At 56.2% G+C, this 21,125-nt stretch overlaps 4 protein-coding genes and 1 long non-coding RNA gene across 14 annotated transcripts in view; 4 read left to right on the top strand and 1 right to left on the bottom strand.

The window, feature by feature from the left end:
* The first annotated feature begins 35 nt into the window (after positions 1-35).
* HOXA13 (homeobox A13) lies at positions 36-6,940 on the top strand. 4 transcript variants are annotated; one of them, XM_081146667.1, is made up of 5 exons: positions 36-1,154; positions 1,863-4,104; positions 5,016-5,371; positions 5,463-5,566; positions 6,322-6,940. In XM_081146667.1, the coding sequence occupies exons 1-2, from the start codon at positions 239-241 to the stop codon at positions 2,105-2,107; spliced, it is 1,161 nt and encodes a 386-aa protein (XP_081002793.1). In that variant the 5' UTR covers positions 36-238; the 3' UTR covers positions 2,108-4,104; positions 5,016-5,371; positions 5,463-5,566; positions 6,322-6,940. The 4 variants fall into 4 exon arrangements, with proteins under 4 accessions (XP_081002793.1, XP_081002794.1, XP_081002792.1 ...); XM_081146668.1 differs by lacking the exon at positions 6,322-6,940 and having other exon boundaries at positions 1,863-2,421; positions 5,463-6,246; XM_081146666.1 differs by lacking the exon at positions 6,322-6,940 and having other exon boundaries at positions 5,463-6,246.
* Positions 6,941-8,993: 2,053 nt separating this feature from the next.
* Positions 8,994-20,767, bottom strand: LOC308561473. 7 transcript variants are annotated; one of them, XR_013999502.1, is made up of 3 exons: positions 20,680-20,767; positions 17,455-17,592; positions 8,994-11,903 (listed from the first exon to the last, which is right to left on the bottom strand). It is a non-coding gene; the product is annotated as an uncharacterized lncRNA (long non-coding RNA). The 7 variants fall into 7 exon arrangements; XR_013999503.1 differs by lacking the exons at positions 17,455-17,592; positions 20,680-20,767 and adding exons at positions 15,136-15,264; positions 15,383-15,472; XR_013999504.1 differs by lacking the exons at positions 17,455-17,592; positions 20,680-20,767 and adding exons at positions 13,893-14,082; positions 14,213-14,425.
* On the top strand, positions 15,258-19,292 carry HOXA11 (homeobox A11). Its single transcript, XM_081146672.1, has 2 exons — positions 15,258-16,019; positions 17,442-19,292. Exons 1-2 carry the CDS (start codon positions 15,320-15,322, stop codon positions 17,672-17,674), a joined length of 933 nt encoding a protein of 310 aa, XP_081002798.1. The 5' UTR covers positions 15,258-15,319; the 3' UTR covers positions 17,675-19,292.
* The window catches only part of HOXA9 (homeobox A9), a 17,265-nt gene continuing 16,844 nt past the window's right edge, over positions 20,705-21,125 (top strand). Inside the window, exon 1 of the mRNA XM_081146675.1 lies at positions 20,705-20,795. Coding sequence (XP_081002801.1) covers positions 20,786-20,795 — 10 coding nt within the window. The 5' untranslated portion in view covers positions 20,705-20,785. The remainder of the gene's footprint in view (positions 20,796-21,125) is intronic.
* The window catches only part of HOXA10 (homeobox A10), a 9,108-nt gene continuing 8,693 nt past the window's right edge, over positions 20,711-21,125 (top strand). The window contains exon 1 of the mRNA XM_081146665.1: positions 20,711-20,795. Coding sequence (XP_081002791.1) covers positions 20,786-20,795 — 10 coding nt within the window. The 5' untranslated portion in view covers positions 20,711-20,785. The remainder of the gene's footprint in view (positions 20,796-21,125) is intronic.

Here is a 21,125-nt window from a genome sequence, read left to right as displayed (position 1 = left end):
CCTCGGGGGCGGCGGCGGGGACCGCGGGTGCCGGCGAGGAGCCCGGGCCGGAGCCGCCCGCTTTGCATACGCTGTGGGCGGAGCGGGGGGGGCGGGCCAATGGGCGGCCGCCTGGCGCGACCCCGCGGGGCGCGATCCGCCCCCCTCGCTCGGGCCCCGGCCCCGCGCGGCGCGCTCTTCACTTCTTGGGGGCTTTTTAAAACAGCGCCACTGGGGTCTTCTCCATGCGGCTCGGGCTATGACAGCCTCCGTGCTCCTCCACCCCCGCTGGATCGAGCCCACCGTCATGTTCCTCTACGACAACGGCGGCGGCCTCGTGGCCGACGAGCTCAACAAGAACATGGAAGGGGCGGCGGCGGCGGCGGCGGCGGCCGCGGCGGCGGCGGCGGCCGGGGCCGGGGGCGGGGGCTTCCCCCACCCGGCCGCCGCGGCCGCGGGGGGCAACTTCTCGGTGGCGGCGGCGGCCGCGGCGGCGGCGGCGGCGGCGGCCAACCAGTGCCGCAACCTGATGGCGCACCCGGCGCCCTTGGCGCCCGGCGCCGCCGCCGCCTACAGCAGCGCGCCCGGGGAGGCGCCCCCGTCGGCCGCCGCCGCCGCCGCCGCCGCCGCCGCCGCCGCCGCCGCGGCCGCCGCGGCGTCGTCCTCGGGAGGGCCCGGCCCGGCGGGCCCGGCGGGCGCCGAGGCGGCCAAGCAGTGCAGCCCCTGCTCGGCGGCGGCGCAGAGCTCGTCGGGGCCCGCGGCGCTGCCCTACGGCTACTTCGGCAGCGGCTACTACCCCTGCGCGCGAATGGGCCCGCACCCCAACGCCATCAAGTCGTGCGCGCAGCCCGCCTCGGCCGCCGCCGCCTTCGCGGACAAGTACATGGACACCGCCGGGCCCGCGGCGGAGGAGTTCAGCTCCCGCGCCAAGGAGTTCGCCTTCTACCACCAGGGCTACGCGCCGGGGCCTTACCACCACCACCAGCCGGTGCCTGGCTACCTGGATATGCCGGTGGTGCCCGGCCTCGGGGGCCCCGGCGAGTCGCGCCACGAGCCCCTGGGGCTCCCCATGGAAAGCTACCAGCCCTGGGCGCTGCCCAACGGCTGGAACGGCCAAATGTACTGCCCCAAAGAGCAGGCGCAGCCTCCCCACCTCTGGAAGTCCACTCTGCCGGGTAAATGGCGCCCCCCTCCTCAGCTCCGGTCCTGCGGCTCCGCTCCGGCTTCTCCTCCGCTCGCCCCGGGTCGCCCCGGTACCCCTCCGCCGTCTCGCCCTGCCCTGCCCTGCCCTGCCCTGCCCTGCCCTGCCCTGCCCTGCCCTAGTGGCGCTGCAGCCCTGGAGCCCGACCTGCCGACCGGCGCCGCCCGTCCTGCCCTCGGGTCGGGCTAGCTCCCGGCTGCCCCTGGGTGAGGCGAGGCTGGAATAACTTGCTGGGACCCTGGCCGGCTTCCTTCTCACTCTGTGCCCCGCCCTCCCCGGCCCTTGACATCGACTTAAGGCTGGGAAATTGACCTGGAAACGGTTTATTAAATTGCCAGTGTTCGCTCTCTCAGACGTGGCTTCATGGCAGAAGCGTCAGGTGTGAGGGGTCGGGGACGCGGAGAGGAGCTGGGCACCGAGCTGAGGCGCGGGCCGCTAGGCCAGGCGGCCGGGAGCGCCCGGCTGGGATGGCCATGGGCGCCCTGGCTGATTTCATTTCAGTGCAGAACCAATCGCTGTCCCCCACCGACCCTCCAGGTTTGGGCAAAAAGGCTGGGTTTTGCAGAACGTGGCAAAGAGTAGCCGGGCGCTGCTGCCAGGCGGCCCGCTCGGATCCAGCCTGCGCCCTGGGCCTGTCCTGGGGCCGGTCCGCGTGTAACTTGTCTTCTTGCCTGTCTTGCAGACGTGGTGTCTCACCCCTCAGACGCCAGCTCCTACAGGCGGGGTAGGAAGAAGCGCGTCCCTTACACCAAGGTGCAGTTGAAAGAACTCGAACGGGAATACGCCACGAATAAGTTCATTACCAAGGACAAACGGAGGCGTATCTCAGCCACCACGAATCTCTCCGAGCGGCAGGTGACAATCTGGTTCCAGAACAGGAGGGTCAAAGAGAAAAAAGTCATCAACAAACTGAAGACCACTAGTTAATGGATTAAAAGCGGAGAAAGAAGGAACTTGAAGAAATGCTTCGCGGGACTCTCTGCTTTACCCAGATCATGGTTATAGCGCTTAATAATAACTGAAGAACGGAAACGAGAAAGAGAGAGACACTGGCATTTTGCTTTCCTGAGGGGGGAGACTCTTTCTCCTTGGTGGAATCAACTATTTTAAAACGTTAAGAAATGGTAAAGACTGCCAGTTCTTCCGCCAACCCCACCAGACCATTAAATGACAAACTCTGGTGTCAAATGTCAACCCCTAAGTACGCAGTTTCAGATAAGTTACGCATTTACTGAAATCTTGTAAGTATTTATGTGACCGTTATATTTTAGGACATTATGTTATATGGTAATAATCCGAAAACTGATGACAAAAGCAAGAGGCTGTTGTAAACATCTGCCCACCCTTCCCCATGGCCATCCCCTTTGCATGTTAAGTGACTGCTCAGGTAAATCTTAGTTAAAACCCTACCGTTGTTGTATATTCTGCAGAACATGTCCTGTATTTAGATTTAGAGGGGGAAAGAGAAGAAGGTACTGAAATAATGATTTTTTTTTTTTCTGGACTATTTTCTGTGAAGGGAGATAGGGAGAGAAAGCTCTTCCAAGGATCATTTGTCTTGGGAGGAGTACAACCAGCTGAGCCTTTGAGGCTACAAGGGAACCCCAGGTTGAGGATGTCCTTCTGATAATTTTTATTTGCTTATAACAAGCATATTTTGTGGCACTTGGACTATGTTTTCTGCCCCGATATAATTTACTTTCCAAAGGATTTGATATTATTTTTTAAAATATTCAAAGCATCAGACGATCCACAGAATTCACTTTATATCAGCTCTCCTGAGAGGTGCCACCCTAACATGGTGGACTTCGGTTTAAATACAATTAAATTTTCACTTACATTGCTCTTTTCCAATATTTACTAAACATATTGCGGGAGAAATCACTTTTATTTTCTTGTTTTATAGAAAACTCAGAACGAAAATCCATTACCCCGAAACGCTGAGAGGTTTACATTCTATATTTTGATCTGTTAAGGGATTCCTATTTTTCCTTGTTTATTGCGTTAGGAGGCTGCATTAGAAAGTTTAGGCATTCCTCTTCACAGCACATTTTTAATCAAGCAGTTATTTCAGTCAGCACATTCATTTTGTTCATACTCACTATAAAATGCTATCTTGTAAATAAAGACATTCAGCACACTGTGAAAATGTATTTGTGCACCTGCTTTCCAAATATTTCTACTAAGAATAATAATTAAAAAACAAAAAAACAAAAAACAACCCTTAGACCTGTAGATAGTGCTATAGTGGTGTTAATTATGTTAATAAAATAGTCACTGCCATTAAAATCTGAAGGAAATAGTCATTATTTTCCCAGGCTAAACGTGCACTGCACAGAAATAAAAGGAGCAGGTTTGTCCTACACAAACCGAGGACCATGCTTTTCTATTATTATTTAGCTTTTTTTTTTTTTTTTCCTACAAATTTTTTAAGCAAGGGGAGAAATCCCTCATCACTAAAATCCTAAAAATTTCAGAAAGTGCTTCAAAAAGGTTAAAATGTCAGGTATGCTGAAGAGGAAGAAAAAGAAACGAGGAAGAGAGAGTATAAATTCTCAGGCTCCCTGCCGAAAATGAAAACCAGTTGTTTAGTATCAGCGATGCCCAGGCCGTCGTATTTTAAAATCTGCTGTTGGGTCTGCATGCGTCTGAGAGGGCAGGTTTTGATATTTGTTGAAATGGCAGGACTAGGAAAGGCCTTAAACCTTGACCTTGACGAAAAAAGACAATTTGTGACCTTGACTTTTGACAGCTCATGAATTGGCCTCGGCTGGATTAGTAGATCAAGGGCGCCACCTCGCGTTGACAAGCTTCCTTGTAATTCTTCAACTTCAAGGGAATCAAAAGAAAGGTCTTACCTTCTTGACTCCTTAGAGATTTAGTACTCATTTCTTTGGCTCCAGATGGAGTAAATTTGAATATATGTAAGTTATACATGTGCCTGTACATATGTGAATATATATCATATATGTGTATACATATATGCATATCAGTGCTTGTGTGTGCTTGTATATATATGTTTGTAGAATCTGTACAGATACACAGTATCATTAATTACTGATGACCTGAGAAGTTGTAATTTAAGGTGATTTCTAGAGCTGAGGTACAAAATGTACTTTACGTGATGAAGTTTTGCTCCTTTCATGGCCAAGTTCAATTTCGTTTTCATAGTGACTTGCTCTGCATCAGACTTCTGCAGATCTCCTCTAAAGCTGTACATTTTTGTAACAATCTAAGAGGTGTTCTTAAGTAACCATTCTTTCCCGGCCTCGCCCTCCAAGGTGGTCTACCATCCTCATTAGAGCTATAGGGGAGTCTGTACGGCAAATAAAAAGTTTCAGATGCCTCGCTAACCCTAGAGTTCTAGAGTTACATTTCAGAAATTCAAAGAAACCCACCTCTTCAGAGGGTCAGTGTGGAGAGCTTAAAGATCTCATTATCTACAAAATGACCGTGATATAGATGCAGAAGGAGACTTATCCTGGATAGCTCAGACCTGAGTGCTGCTCCTGGGTGGTGTGCAATCTTATATTGATGTTTGCGGAGTTGCCATTTGATTTGTGGAAGAAATATATACATTTAATATTAACAACCACCATCAAAACTATAATAATATTAAGTATTATATTTACTACTTAGTGACCCCCTAACAACAAATCAGGGCTGTGTTTAGAGTCATAAATAATACATATGTATGTTTATATATTTAATAGACACCTAGGGTAACATGTTTTTGTAGAATCCATGCTATGCACATATGTATTGCAATGTTGGTGGAACCAGGAGCCTTATGATGCAGAATTTTGAGATGAGGTTAATTTTATCTTTATGTCAGAGGAAAGTCACTGTGACCAGAAGACTCGTATTCATCATTTTAAGGGAAAATAATACTGGTTGGTTTCAAACCCGATGGAAACCTCTCCGACCTGAAGATGTAGAGCTTGTTTATAGATGGACAATTATAGAATCCCTAAGGCTGTCTCAAAAACGGCACGGTCTTGAGACAGACAAACGGAACGGCCTTGTGAGGTGCAATCAAATGTTGCTGCCCCGAGATCTTTACGTGTGGAGACAAATGAAAATGATGCTTCGTTCGGATCAACCTCCCCACGCCTTGTGCCACAGCACTCCATTTCTGAAGGAGCCGCCATCGTTCCAACGTAACAGACTTCACCCAAAATGTTGAAAGAGGTGGGAAAATCCCCTCAAAACTGGATCAAACTGCGTGATTATGAACAGCTCCAAAGGGGACTCTTCTGTTGACGAGGATATTTTTCTTTAGATGTAAGAAATATTCTGAGCCTCAGGCCTAGGAAGGAGGCCAACTGCAGCTCTGCAGCGGGATACCGCCCCTTTCACAAGCCATCGCCACTGCAGGAACTCTGGGTAAAGTAGTTATTTTTTTTTCTCTCTCTCTCTGCAGTTTTTGAAACTAATGACAGAAGATATTTCAGAGTGTTGTTTTGCTGTTGTTTTTTTTAGTTCCCCCTCTTGATTCTAAAATGGTTGTTTATAATGTTGATCTTACCTAACTCCCCTCTTATTTAAAATTCCCTTGGATCTACCAGACAGCCTGAAGTAAGCATGGATTGTGATGGCTCCCTAATGCCCCCAAATCAATTAGTCTAAACCTTTAGAATAAAAGACATCCAGGAGGACGCCAGCCACCGTAAGGAAGGGTAATGCCAAACACTGGGAGAGTGTTGTTGAATGGCTGATTTGAGTATATTTTTTTAAAAAAGGGAAACTTTCTGAATAAGACATTGTAAGCATGCAAACTAGACACCATTTTCATTTATTAAACTAGCGAAGATTTTAAATCCTGTAATGGCCTGTCATGTTGCCATTAGAGAATTGTAAATATGGAATTTAGGAGGGGGGGACTGCTACTTTTTTCATCTGCTCTTAATACTGTCAAATTTATTAAGGTATTTTAAGTGGCTGATTGTAAAATGTCATTTTTCATTTCACTGCTATTTATGCCTGATGCAGAGCTGATGCCATGCATTTAAATTGTGTGGGGTTTTTTCTTTGTTTGTTTTTTTTTTTTAAGAGAAAAAAAAATTTAAGAAAGAAAGAGGGGGGAGAGAAAATTATTCTTTTAGAAAATTTTAACCTAGTTGAAATGTTTTCTTAAAAAGTACGGGGCAGCGCCATTCAGCTGAGGGTGCTAGTGCGTGCGCGGGTGGTGACACGGTTTCACCGCGTAGCGTGGGTGCGGCTGACGCCCCGCTGAGCGCGTCTGGTGAAGATGCGGCCTCGCCGGTCCTCCCGTCGAATTCCCGAGCCTCGGAGCCGAGCGGAGGCCGCCCCGGGACTGCGCGGCCTTGGACTCGGTGGGCGCAGAGCCCGCCTCCGGAGTTGCGGAGGAGCCGGTGGGCGCTCGCTGATTTATGCGCGTTCCTTTCAAGTTGATCGAATGCGTGTCAGCGGCCCAGGACCTGGAGAATCCGAGAAACATGCAGCGAGCCGCACACGTCCCATTTTTCATGAGCAGAACTGGAGCGTTACCCAGGAGGCCCGCAGAGATTTTTGCCAAGGTTTGGGGACAGGCGCACACTAGGTTTTCCTCGGCTGCGCCGCCGGGTGAGTCACAGGCGGCTTCCCCCCGCATGGAAATACCCACTTTCCGGTGGGGCTGCTTCAACCCTCGCGCGTCTGCCCAGCGCCTCGAAGGCCTAAAAGCTGTTTGCTATTTTAAATTGGATTTGAAAGGGGAGAAAAGAGACGCTGGCGCCGAAAGATGGCTCGGTTAACGCACTCAAGGCCTTGCCACCGTTGATTTCCTTTCTGCGCGGCCCCGTCGCGCCGCTGAAGAGCCGGATCCACCGGGCACCCACCCCGGCGAGGAGGGCGCCCCTGAGACGGTCCCGCCTGGGCGGGCGGGCGGCGGCGCGGGGCGTCCCCGGGTGCGGGGACGCGGGCCGGCGGGAGAGGCGCCGCTGCGGACCAGGAGCCGCCTGGCGTCCCGCCCCTCGGGGCCAGAGGCGAGGCGCAAACCCCTCCACGCTTGTCCGGGAGCCCTCTGCTCAAAATGGAGGCGCAGGCCCTGCAGAGCCGGCCTCGGCCTCGCGTAGGGCTGGCGGGCGCGCGGCGGGACGCAGGCCGAGGCCCAGGCCCTGGACCCCCAGGCCCGCGCCGGGCGCACTCGGGGGCGCGGGGCACCGGCGCTGGGGAGTCGCCCGCAGCTGCAGGCTGACGTCAGCGCCGCTCGCGCGGGCCTTCGCGGGCCGGGCCACGCGTTCTTTGATGAGGCCAAGCCGATGGAAACGAAGGTTTCGTGCGGGTGCCCCCTTCTCCGCCCCGCCCCTCCCTCCCTCCCTCCCCAAGAGAAGAATCGGGTATTTAATCTCTCCGGGTCTTAATTCTTGGCAGCGTGGAAGGTGGTTTGCAACGGGAAATAAAACTTGACAGGAGCATTTTCTCTAAAAGGGGTTCTGAGACCGACTGAAAAGAAACCGTGTTTTTCTCTACCAAATGCTTCCGTTTTCCGAGCCCCGGGCCGAGAGGTGGGGTGAGAGCCCCGGGCGCGGAGAGCGAGCTGGGCACGCAGGGCCACGCCGCGGACCCGAGCGGCCAAACCCTGGCGCGCGGGCAGCCGCGGGCTCCGCCTGGGCCGGGACGCAGCCGCGGGCCTCGCCGCGCCCCGCGCCTCTGCGCGCTCCGCTCGGCCCGGCGCCGCCCGCAGCCCGAGGCGGGACCCGGCGCGCGCACTTGGCACGGCCAGGGCCCCGATTGGCACCCACAACAGTCCCTGGCCGCTGGCTGAGGGCGGCTGGGGTCAAGCGAGGGAAGAGCACCCTGGGGAGGGCCTTGGCCGGCTTGGCTTTAACTCCGAGCCTTTTGGCCTAGGGCAGTTGGGGACGAGAGCTCGAAAAGGAGGTGGCGAGAGCACTGCTGGGGGCTTTGTTCAGGCTGAGGGTCTGCGGACCCTGCACGAAGTGGAGGGGGGAATAGGGGCGAGCGGTGCTGCAGGGGAGGGTGGTCCCGGCTGCTATTGGGTGGGAGATGCTGGAGACGGCCGAACCCCCCTCCCTCCGGCTCAAAGAGCGACCTCCCCGCCGGCCGCAAAGGTCAAGTCCTCCGCGCCGCCACCGCCTCCACGGTCAGGGCCGGTCTCGGCGGCGGCTGCCGCAGGAAGGCACGGGGCGCGCGATTGGCCAGCGGCAAGCAGGTTCTGATAGCCTGGGCTCCAGGACCGGGAGCAGGGGCGCTTTCTTAGTGTCTGATTCCATGGCCGCCAGCCCTATGGAAAAGTCCCCGCAGCCAGGGATGGCCCAGGCTGTGCCACCATCCAGTCCTGGAAGAGCAGGGTCCAGGAGTCCGCGAGGCCTTGCGCTGCTGAGAGGCGGCAGTGCCTGCAAGGTGGACGGACCAGACCGAAGGCGGCTGGATCCGAGTTCTGAATCCCTAACTCCCATAGAAACAAGGGACGGGGTAAGGCCAGGGGGTCAACTGGGCCCAAAATAAGATGAGGGAGCAAGGACCCCCTGGGAGCCTTTCCCCAGGTCCCTGAGTCCAGGCCTGCTGGCTCCCTCAGTGTGTGGCAGGCCTTTTGGTGAGATTTTTGATGCCCTTCCTTTCCTGCCTAAAATCTGGGCCGAGACGTGAGGTGCATTCTGCCAAAGATAAAAATCCCTGGTCCCAGGCTCCAAGAACCCCCTCACTGTGTTCTGGGGGGGGGTAGGGGGCTTCCCTCTGCCCATGGCCTGCTGGCAGCAGGTCACCACATCAGGACCAGTGATCAACAAATTCCGTAAACCAGATCTGCCACTTATTATTGCTCCAGGTGAATCAAAGATTTTTGTTACTCCCCCCCCCGCCCCCCAGAAAACCGAAAAGCTGGACTTTATCCCTTGGGCTGCACGGTGGAGCAGGGCCTTGTGGGGATACCAGCTACTGGAGAGATTTCCTGTGGATGGGTACCACCACAGAGCTGCCTTGCAGGGCATGTGGCAGAGACTCTTAGGGCAGGTTTGGACTGGACAGGGGCTCACCCCTCTCAAGTCTGGAATATGAACCATGAATTGTGGCTGAGTAGAAACAGAGGAGCCTCAGGAACAGTCCCCAAGAGCACAGGGGTTTCCTGTAGGCTACAACTGTGGGGACAGAGACCCCAGGGCCAGAGCTGACCTTCTGGTTGGGCCACCCTCATTTGTCCCCTTTATTGCAGACACAATCGGCTGGGGAAACCCGTTTGGGCCGAAGTTGCAGGGAAACTGGAAGACAGACACTGAGAACCGGGGCTTTGCCCTTCAAAGTTCCCCCCCACTCATTTGTTCCCACTTGGTAGGGGGGAAAAATCTCTGATGAGTACACACAATAAAACTAATAGTTCTTCTCAAAGAAAGTAACCCTCTTCCTCCCATCAGTTTGAACCCACTAAACTAAATAATCACCAGATTGTTTGGGGGTCCGAGATTTTCAGTGAGCCCTATGCCCCACCCCACAGACGCCAGGGGATGTGGACTTTACATATTTAGGGACCTCTGATGATTGAGTCTGTGGGTCAGAACCAACCAGAAGGTCAAGTTCCAGGCATTACCTGTTCCCCATGCTTTTGGGGAGAGTAGAGGAGCTTGTGGACGGGTGGGTACCTTGCCAGGCCAAGGGGATAAGTTAACCCCTGCCTCCACCTAGCCGTGACAGAAGGGAGTCTCCTGATATTTAATCTCAGCCTCAGCACCGCCTCGGGACAGCACCTGGAAATGATAGATTGGCTCTGATCTGCTGATAGACTGAGAACCCGTTTCCCAGGCTCACTGTGGAGCACTGAGGTACCTCCAGGATACCTCCCACTGGGGAGGAGAGAGCTTAGTGGAGGCCTGGCCTCGGAACAGAACAACGCCCCCCCCAAAGTGTTCTATGGCCATTTGCACCCTGGGTCCTCCAGCTGGCTCTTGCACCTGCATGCAGTACGGTCACCAGGGTTGACATAGTCTTCTCTGTAGCTTTCTAGAAACGGGTGTGACATATAAGGAGAGAAGACGGTAGAGACTCAGACCAGCAAGAAGAGGGGGGAAAATGGTGCCGTAAGTAAGTGATCCACAGATAAGTGACCATAGATCTTTGGGAGAGAGTTTCTGTCTGCCAAGTGGGCCTGACTCCTCCCAGGCCGGCTACCATCCAGGATTGCTGGGCCTAGAAAAGCAGAAGCTGGGTCCCAAGAAGAGAAGGCAGAAGTGCTGGTGAGAAGGGGGCGGGGGGCAGGAGAAAAAGGACAGGGTAGGGCCTTGGAATGGAGTGTTCAGAAAAAGGTGAGAAACCCAGTTCCGACTCCTGGTGGAGGCCTGAACTGAGAGTCAGGAACCTAACAGCCCCCTTTCTCTGTGCTTGAGTGCTGGGTGCCCTCCAGTGGCACCTCAGTTCTTGTTCAGCCTATGAGAGGCATCAGCAGAGGCCGGAGGCTGAAGAGGGGGAAACGGGGCTGGAAAGAAGCTGGGCTGGAGACTGGAGCAGTAGCTGCAAGGAGACAGGACCAGCGAGGGAGGGAATGGGGTGAGTGGGCAGCCTGGTATTGGCGTTCACACCATGGACTGTACACTGGGCAGTCACCGGGTTGCAAGGGCAGGCACTGGGCATTTTGGATTCTCAGATTTGGAGGACAATGAACCACTGCCTGCGCCCGAGCCAGCTCCAGGGAATGAGGAGGGCATCCTAGCAGCAGGGGCCTCTGGGGTGGGGAACACCGGAGCCGGGAGGTGCTCCCTGCGCCCAGCTCTGTTCTCCCTGGGAGTGAGCGGGTGTTAAGCCGCCTATCATGTGACAGTCTTTTGGGCTCAGGTCCCTCGAACGACTGTGCTGGAAAAACCCCCAGCACCACAGTCCCGGCGAAAAGGCCTCACATCGCCCCGGTGCGCACTGACCGCGCGCGCACGCCGAGGCTACCCAACCCCAGGCACCGCCAGTAACCGCCCTCCAGCTGCTGCCCAGGCCCGTCGGCTGCAAGAAGAAGCGGAGGCGGCAGTGCTGGGCAGAAGCACCTGGACACACTTTATTCCGATATCCCGCCTACGAAGGCGCGTGGAGCGCGGGGCGCACGATTCGTCCCGGCACTGCCAGGGCGCACGCAGCCCGCCCGAGGAGGGTCCGGAGGCGCTGCAGAACCCCCAGCTCCCCCCTCCAACTTTAGGGCCAAATTAAACGAAGCCTTGGAAAGGCCAGGTCTGCTTTGCAGAGCCAATCTCCTCGTTAGCCATTTCCGCCTGACGAGCTTGGTGCGGGCGCCAGGCTTCTCCTCTCCGGGTGGCCATCTCCAAACGCTGCGCGGGGAGCGACGGGGCCGGCCCCGCGAGGGCTGCCTAGACCTTGAAGTTTGGAAAAACAACAAGAAGAGAAGTTTGGAAAAACAACGAGAGGAGACTGAAACGGCTCCCTCCCTGCTCCGCTGACACACACGCACCGTCAGTCGGCCGCCACTTCCTGCCTTTGTTTTTCTTCCTCCAAAACATTTTTGGCCTCTTGCATTCATTTGCTGCCGTGGGGCTCCGTGTTGACGCTAAAAGGAAATGCACGCTGAGGACTGTTTTCTGGGGATGGCCCCGCGCCGTGGAGCTCTTGAAAAAGAACAGCTCGTGGGAAACCAGTCTCCAGGGCCAATGTCACAGCCTTGCCCGGCTCAGCCTCTTCAAGAAACACAGCTCGTACTTGGACTTCCAGGGCGGCCTTAGCCCCCGACGGTCTTCCCCTGAGCCGGGTGGGCTCAGCTCTGCTGTTGGGCCTCCTACGAAGCGGAAGAGTCAATTAGGCTCGGAGCAAAGTCAAAACCCGGCAGCTCTGCCTCCCCTGCTCCCCCAAGATTTGGTCTCATCCTCTGAGCTGCGCCCACCCTCACACACCACCAGCAGCCCCCCAAACATTCACACGGTCAGGATGTCCTGGGCAAGAGGGGCGGGAGCGGTCACAGCTGGGAACAGTGCACTGCCTAGGGGGATCGGAGAACCTCCTCCCGTCCCTGCTGGGGAACCAGAGCGTTCACCACTCCAGGCATTTTCCCTTCTCGTGGCATCAAAAGCCTTAGCTTTCATCCATCTTCGCCGCAGCGCCCCCACACGCCCCCTTCCAGACTACAAGTCCCACCCGGCACCCCGCTTCTGTACAGCCCTTCGCATTGCCCTGCCGGCCGCTCCCGGAGCGCCTTCCTCTGCTCCAGCCTCTCCTCGGGAATTCGCCTTTGTCTCCCTGCAGACACCCAAGGGATCCAGACCTGCCGGCACCCTCTCGCCTTGTCTCTCAAGGACACAGGAGGCGTTGGCTATGCGGAACAGAGCACATCCCCACACCGACCTTTCTGTGGGGACCCCTTCTCCCTGGCACCAAGGGGAAAACCGGTCTAATTAGAAGAGGGGCTGCAAGCAGCTGGGGAGGCAGCCTGGCGTCCCCCGCTGGCGGGCCACCACAGCCGGTCTGCTCAGGCACAAGCTGAAGTTGACTGCCAAAACTGCTATAAAACCCCAGGTCTGTCTAGAGCTGTTTTCGGTTCCCCTAGACGCCCCCGGGTTCAATTATAGTCTTAAAAGCCCTAATACAAGTGCAAGAATTTGTTTGCCTTCACCCAGGGGCGGGGCAAGCCCCGCGATGGTGGCGCCTTTGTTACTGCACAGTCCCTGAAGCCCCTCATGCATTCCTTTTGTTCCCGGGTGGGGGTGGCGGGGACTGGGTGGGCTGTTGGGAGAGAGTTTGGGAGAGCCAAAATCAAGCCAGAGACTGGCTCAACTCCTGCTCCTCAAACCCCTCTCCTTCTGGCTTTCACAGTCCGTCTCCAAGAAAGAGACACTGTAGAGAAATAAATATTTTGCCTTGCTGGTCGCTGCTGAAAATCGAAGTTTTTTGGTGGTGGTTTTTTTTCTTTTTCTTTTTTTCTCCCGCTGCAGGGCAATCCCATAATTGTAATTTCCAGCTTTAGGAGGTCTCCGGCTACCCTTCCCCAACAACCTTCCTTCCCACCAGACCTCTTTCCTCACACTGTTACCGTCCTCTGCACAAGCCACAGTGGGCAAATATGTCAAGCTGAAGATGCACAAATAATTTCGAGTTCAGCTCTCAGAGATTCGAGGAGCATGAACGTTCTTGCAGCAAACCCCAAATAAAGAGTTCATTAAACCGATGTGTCGGAGTAGCATGATTTGTGATAAGCTACCCTTGTAAAGGAGGGGAGTAGGAGCCACATAAACATTAACGCTAATAAATTAGTTTACTCCACTACTGAGTAATTACTCGATATTATTGATATTTACAGCGGGCATTCAGATGCAATGTGGAGCCATCATTTGGAGAAAATACATAATGAGAATATTCCTTTTCCAGCGCGATACATGATTAGATTTGTTATTGAGTCAGTTACGGTCAGCTCAGCAATAAATAAATAAATCGATGTTGACACTTAAATACCAAAGATCTTAGAGTTTATACTCTAAATCTCCCCAAGATATATAAATACCTTCAGCTATTTCCTGGATGGGGAAAGGGAAAAGGTTATTCTTTCTCATTTTCAACTTTGCTTCAGCGACATCCAGCTTCTTCCAAGAAGATAGGTGTGTGGGGGGGGGGGCTCAGGGCTGGGCCCCTCCCAGCTCCCAGCTCCCCACTGCCAGCCCTGCCTGGCTAATCTACTTCTTCCGACCCCCCCAAGCATTGTGCATTCGATCCTGCAGGCTGGTGAGCAGTTCTCACCACCCCTTTTTTTATTTCTTCCCAAGAAAACTAGACTCACAGTAGCCGCTGTGGCCTCTGTGTCTTTATCTGAAACGTCGCCCCTTCAAGGCGGCCTGGTCCCCCTCGGTGCTGGGAGTTTGGGAAGCACAGCCCTTCCCTTTGCACTGTTTCTTCTGTGGGATGAGTGGCAGGGAAGGCGCAGAGGCTTCTGAGTTTCTGCCGTGCACATCCCTGGCTCCGATGCTTTGCTTGGAAGGAGAGGAGGCGTGCTACCCGGTTCTCAGCCTCTCCCCGCCCTCGGCCCCTCTTCACTGCCCCACCATCCCTGCAGCTCTGGAGTTCACTAGCAGCCGGCGGGCCCCCGAAGGTGCAGCATACCCAGGAGAAGACCCCGCGGATGTCACCGCCTGCAAAGCAGCTCAGCCTCTCCTCTCCTGCACGGTTCCCCGAGTCCTCAGCTGCAGAAGCCCAGGCTGGCGCGCGGACCGGGGCGCAGCTGCGCAGCCCCCGCGCCTCCGGCTCCGCCGAGCGACTCCGCACCCCCGGCAGGCAGCGAGGAGGACGGGGTTCCTCCAAGGACTGGGGGTGGGGGGGCGGAGGCCCGCGGGGAGGGTGAAGGGGAGGTGGATCCCGGGTAAGACGAAGGCCCTCCGGGACCTGCGGATCCCCGACAAACCGCGGGGGAAGCCGCCCTGGTTGTTGGCGGTTTAGGGACGGAAGGGACTAAAGCGGTTCGGAAGTGACCATGAATGCGAGCGTGTAATCAAGTCACCGTGCAAATCGGGCGGGCCACGAGGCAGGCACATCCACGGCTGCGAACCCTGGCCCCGAACGGGGTCCGCCCGGGGTCGGGGCCGCGGTGGCTCCCGGAGCAAGGCTGTGGGAGGGGGCCCGCGAGACGGAGGCGCGGCGCGGACGCGAGCGGCCGGGCGCAGTGATTCCACGGGACACGCAGCGACGAGCTCCCGCCCGGCCCCCCGCCCGCAGCCTGGGGCGTCCCTCACCCGGGGAGCGGGGGGTGGCAGGAGTTGAGCTCCCTCGCCGCCCCGGGCGCGCTGGAGGGGCCGGGACCGCGCAGCTGAGCCCCAGCCGGGCGCACCCCAGCCTCGCCGCGCGCGCGCCGGGAGGCCCCCCAGCCAACATGAGTTACACCGGCGATTACGTGCTTTCGGTGAGAACACCGAGTGACGATCTGTTGCTTCCCCTGAGGTAGCTACAAAGAAAGGAAACCGGGGAGGGCGGGCGGGGAGGGGTGGGGGTGGGGGGGAAAGGAAAGGGGAAAAAAAAAAAAAGGCCCGGACCCGCTCGCAGCTTGTCAATTTCAACATCGGGTCACATGACCAGCACCTCCCTGCGAAGGATGCGGATAGATTTCCACGTCAGCTTACGTCTCCAAATTTCTACTTCACGGATCCGCTTCAAAGAGGCAGCTGCGGTGGAGAATCATGTTAAGCTCGGCTACCGCGGAGCGCCCGAGGTAGCCCAATGATGGATTTTGATGAGCGTGGTCCCTGCTCCTCTAACATGTATTTGCCAAGTTGTACTTACTACGTCTCGGGTCCAGATTTCTCCAGCCTCCCTTCTTTTCTGCCCCAGACCCCGTCTTCGCGCCCAATGACATACTCCTACTCTTCCAACCTGCCCCAGGTCCAACCCGTGCGCGAGGTGACCTTCCGCGAGTACGCCATTGAGCCCGCCACTAAGTGGCACCCCCGGGGCAACCTGGCCCACTGCTACTCCGCCGAGGAGCTGGTGCACAGAGACTGCCTGCAGGCGCCCAGCGCGGCCGGCGTGCCGGGCGACGTGCTGGCCAAGAGCTCGGCCAACGTCTACCACCACCCCACCCCCGCCGTCTCGTCCAATTTCTATAGCGCCGTGGGCAGGAACGGCGTCCTGCCGCAGGCTTTCGACCAGTTTTTCGAGACGGCCTACGGCACCACGGAGAACCTCGCCTCGGCCGACTACCCCGGGGACAAGAGCGCGGAGAAGGGGCCCCCGGCGGCCGCGGCGAGCTCCGCGGGGGCGGCGGCGGCGGCGGCCACGGGCGCGCCGGCAACTTCAAGTTCGGACGGCGGCGCCGGCGGCTGCCGGGAGGCGGCGGAGAAGGAGCGGCGGCGGCGCCCCGAGAGCAGCAGCAGCCCCGAGTCGTCTTCCGGCCACACTGAGGACAAGGCCGGCGGCCCCAGTACGTATACCGGCGGGGCCGCGCGCTTTATGGAAGGGGCGCTGGAGCGCCGCGCGCGCCGCTGTTAAACTTTTATATGCTGTTTTATAAGCGTATAAGGTTTATGAAGGGCCTTTAGGTTTCCCCCAACAAAACTTTGTTATAAAAGGCGGGATCACGTGGCGAGTGCTGAAATTGGCCGTGAAATACCCACCGGCCGGGGCTTGCCTGCAGGAAAAAAAAAAAAAAAAAAGCCAAAAAAAAAAAAAAAGCGCCCTCCCCTTTCCCCCTTCCCCTTCCCAGCTCCCGGGCCCGGCGGCTCGACCCCGCTTGGGGCCAGCTCGGGGCTGCGGAGCCGGAGGTGGGCGCCTGTAAATTCCCCCTGCGAGGGCTCCGGGAGCCTTTGATAGCGAGGTAATCCGGAGATTTTTATAAAAACCATGTGTTGCGCCCGGTCTCCGGGCCCGGCCGGGATTCAAAGGCATCGCTGTTTAACGATGGCGCTAGAAGCGTGTTGAACAGATAAAATAGCCCGCTTAGCTCGAGCAATATATTAAAAGAAACAAATTAACCCAAAGTTGGCCTTTTTTTTTTTTTTGGTCCAAAGGAAGCCACGTTCCTCCGGCGCGGTGGCAATTAGGTGCGGCCTCTGTCCAACCGCGTGTTGCTCACAATTGTGAGTCTGTCAAAAAAACGGGGTGGCTTTTTTGTTTCTTTCTTTTCTGTAGGTCTGGTGGAGTTTTATCCAAAGGGGGGAGCGAGTGGAGCGCGCCCGGGGCTTTGGGAGACCCCTCTTCCCTGCACCCTGTCTGAACAAGCGGCCCTGCCCTAGGGGGACCACCGTGGCTGGGCCGACGGGGTGCCCAGAGAAGGCCCAGGGTAGGGGGGCTTCCACTGCCATGTCCTGACCTCTCAGGAGGCAGGAGGCTGGCCAAGGAGGCAGGAGCTGATGGCCAGGACTCAGGCTGACAAAGAGCCGGCAGCTGCCCCAGATGTTAAGGAGGGGGAAGGCTGGGGCCGGGGCGCCTTTACTGCCTCGGACCCGGCCGCCAGGTGCTGGAAGGTGAAATGTCCTCGGGTGGCTGTTTGTTTAGTCTGGCCAGGCTGGAGGCAGCCGGCAACCCCCACCCGGCCGCTTTCAAAGCGGCCTCCGGGCCCAAACTCGCCTGTTGCTGTGAGGAGCCCTCCTTTCTGCTCTGGAGGCGGCTTGAGCAGCTCCCTGGGGGCCTGTCTAGGGAGCTGGCTTTTATCCGGGGCTGAGCCTCCGCCTGCGGCCTGTCCCCAGACCACAGCAGAAGCCTGAAGGTAGGGGTCTGGGGAGACCCCGATGGGGCTTGGGCAGGGCTTCCAGTCCCTGGGGCCAGCCCCTCTCCTCCACTTGGGGCCCTGGGATGGGTTGAGCCCCCACACCTGGCTCACTGCCGCCTCCTCCTCCCTCCACAGGTGGCCAGCGCACCCGAAAAAAGCGGTGCCCCTACACCAAGTACCAGATCCGGGAGCTGGAGCGGGAGTTCTTCTTCAGCGTGTACATCAACAAAGAGAAGCGTCTGCAGCTGTCTCGTATGCTCAACCTCACCGATCGTCAAGTCAAAATCTGGTTTCAAAACAGAAGAATGAAGGAAAAAAAAATTAACAGAGACCGGTTACAGTATTACTCTGCCAACCCGCTCCTCTAAGGTTCCAGCCAGCTGGAATTGGGTGGGGGGCTTCATACACATGAGATTATATGCAGATTTTGCCCTTGACAAGGTCAAGGCACAGGGTGACTTTTGAAGAAAGGAGGTGTGCAAGAGAGGGGCCACTACAGGGAGATAGCCCCGAAGGAGGTGGCCCGGGACTCTCTTGGGCATCTGTGGTTAAGGTTCCTAACAATAATTGGATTCGGAGAATTGTGCACCAACTAGAATGAATGGTTTGGGACCCCTGGTGGTTCATTCTTGGTGACTGCGGAGCTTCAGGCTGAGTGTGGTCTCCATCAGGGACTGGGCCCTCTGCCAGGCCCCCTGGAGATCGACCCCCACCCAGGACCCTCCACTTGGAGCCTGCCCACCCCACCCCCCAGGACCCCTGCATCAAGAAGCTATTCAATCTCCAAACCTAGTTCAGCTTGGGGACAGGAGCAGGAGGAGAGGGAGGATTCCTAGATGCCCAGAATGGGGCTGCTTTCCAAAGCCAATGTGAAAGACGACTGGACTAGGAGGTGCATAGGATTTTGGAGAGGGGTGCTGATCCTTGAGGGGAAATTAAGAAACCCTCCTATTCCAAGTGGCATTAGTGGCTCTCCTCTCCTCCTAGCCACTCACCGCACTGTCTCAGTCCTGAGCTTCTTAGCATTTGCCTCCTGCAGCCCACCCAGTTTTCCCGATGGATGAGGGTCTTCGCCCTGGTCTGCACTCGGGCAGGCCTAAAGCCTGGTTGCAGAGTAGACTACTCCCCAAGGTGGAAGGCATCAAAAAGCAAAGAGGCTGCGCCCAGGCCGCTGGCCCCTAGATCTCTGCAGGAAATGCCTGTGGAGCGCGGCAGCTTGGCAAAACCTCTGCCACACTTAATGGAAGCTTGGATTTGCTCAGCGGAGGAGCAGGCCTAGCCAGCGGTCCCCAGCTCTGAGGGGCGCAAGTTCCCTAAAACACCCGGTTCCAGCGCCACACTCGACCCTTCAACGCCCCAGAACTGAGCTTGGAAGCTTCCAGCGACCTTCCAAGAGCTCAAGAGTGATTTGGAATTATTTTAAAAGATAAATATTATATTATATATATATTTCCCTGCAGGAACCAAAGCGAATTTTAAAAGATGCAATGTAGAGGGGGGGAAAGATGATGAAGAAATATTTAAAGGCTCTATCTGTTTACAGTGTTCCACGGTTAAACTCACTCACTGTTAAGAATATTTGAATGTACGCTTCATACAGGGATGGTGTTCAGAAGACTTGTAAATAAAGAAACCATAACCTATTTTGTTTGAATACTTTTTTTTTTTTTTTTTGCCATTAGTTGATTTCCTTTGAGGTGTTAGAGGGGGCAGGAAGGGTGCCGGGAATGGTCTTTTTAATTTCTTGCAATATTTTGAAAGCGTTGGGGGTTTTCTCTGTGGTGGTTCTGCCCAACAGTGTCTGGGGACCTCAGCTGAGAAAGCCAGGCCCCCTCCCATTGAATCTGCCTCCCTGTGCTAAGAAGCGTCTGGTGGCTCTGTTTGTAACTGGAGTGTTGGCCTGTCCTCTGTTCTCACCCACCGCGGATGTCGCAGCATGTATACAAGCGACAGGGCACAAGGAAAATAAAGACTGTGGAAACTTGAGTATTGGGTCCTGGTGTGACATTTCTCTCCTTGCTCACCTTTTACTGCCAAATGTCTACCCCATCACCCCCCTACACACAACAGGAAAGGGGCAAGTTACCAGGCCCCCCGAGGGGGTGGGGAGGTGGCTTAGGATTTAATTCCACTGGAAGCCAGGGTTAGGAAGCCAAGGTGACTGGCCACGTCCTTTGGGGGAAATGGGGTGGTCCCAGGAAATGGGTATCTCAGGACTTGGCATATGGGTTTCATCCTCTGACTGAGGCAGCCCTGGGAGAAAACCTTGGGCCTTAGGTGGTGAGTGGATCTGATCCCAGGCTGAGCTCCCTCACCTCAGGACTAGAAGGACTGAAGTGGAACCACTCTAGGGTGCCCTGGGGAACCCTTCAGCAAGAGGGAGACTGGTCTGGGTACAAAGACAGAGCAGACGCTCGGGAGTCTCTAAGGGTGCTTTCTCCCCAGCTCCCAGCTGACACCGCCCTTTCCCTTTGGGGAAAGAAAGATGCCGGTTTCCTCTTTGTTTCCTGCCTTTGAACTTCTGCCTTAAAGTTGGACCTCACCCATAACCTTGAGGGGCAGGGCGGAGGGGCCAGAGCCTTTTGTTTCCAACCCACCCCCACCCCACCCGCTCCCTGGCCTCCCAGGCAGAGCCAGAGCAGCAGAGAGGATCCAACCTGGAGAGGGGCCCAGGCCCCGCTTTGTTTATTTGTTTGTGTGTTTGTCTAGCTGGCTGGACTGGGAAAATGGAGCTCAAAGAGGAGCGGGACAGACTCCTTGGAGATGGACGTCTGGGTTGATAGACAGAGGTGAACAAGGACTCTCCTGAGGGGCAGGGAGGGGGAGGGGGCCGGGAAGCCCAAGGTTTAAAGAAAGATTTCCTTTGGGATGGTTAAAGATTAACCAAAGTCTCTCGCAAGTTGCTAGAGAGAGTCTAGCCAGAAGGACTGTTCCCGGGCGGGCGGCGCGCGGGCGCGGGTTTGATTTCTGAGCCCTATAAAAGCCCATCCTCCGACGGCTGTGACAATGTGGTCGTAAACCCGTCCGGGGCCGGCCAATTTGCATATTTGGAATGCGCCGCTATAAACCCGGCTGGGGTTTTGCAGCAATTTCTTAGATGTAAAAGTGAGATCTCTTTAGCAGCGGGCTGGGCACATTCCCTGCCGGCCTCTGCCTGGAGCCTGCTGCTCGCGGCCGGCCCGGGTCTGACTTCGGGCCCGGCGTAGGCGCGCAGCCGCCACGAGAGGGCGCACTTCCGATCAATGTCAAAGCCGCCGGCGAGCCGGGGAGCCCAGCGCGATTCCTGGCCTTTGTTCGCTTCTGATACTAAGAGCAGCACGTTACATTATTTCACTTGTCCCGTTCCCTTTCCTACCCAACAAGGGGTGCTCACCTGCAAGAAGTGGTTGGTGGTGTAATGTAAAGCAGCGCACCTTCTCTAGGCCTCGCGGGCGTCTTGGCGTGGAGAAGCCAGCTGTCCCTTGGCAGTGATTTCGGAAATGTGTCAAGGTAAGAGGCCACAAGTTTAGCAATTGCGAACTGGCTGCGGCGGGAGTGGGGAGGTGGCCGGTGTTTGAACAGGGCTGAGGAAAGTGGCTGGGTTTGTGCGCTCCTGGGGTGACGCTATAGGTGGTCAGCCCACCTACCCCGGCCTCGCTCCCTGAGGCTGGAGAGGGGAGGCCTCAGTGGAAAAGTTGACGATTTCAGCTCCTTGCGCCCGCTCGAAACCCAAGGCAATGTTTCGGTTTTGTAGAAGTATTCAGAATGAGATGAGCCAGGAATGGGGGGGGCATCTAAGAGAATGGGTTCACCCCCCTGCTGTGCTAGGGTAGGAGATGG

This window comes from Miniopterus schreibersii (genome assembly GCF_964146895.1).
Source record: "Miniopterus schreibersii genome assembly, chromosome: 9".
NCBI classification, from domain to species: domain Eukaryota; kingdom Metazoa; phylum Chordata; class Mammalia; order Chiroptera; family Miniopteridae; genus Miniopterus; species Miniopterus schreibersii.
This window is presented reverse-complemented; position numbering and strand designations above follow the sequence as displayed.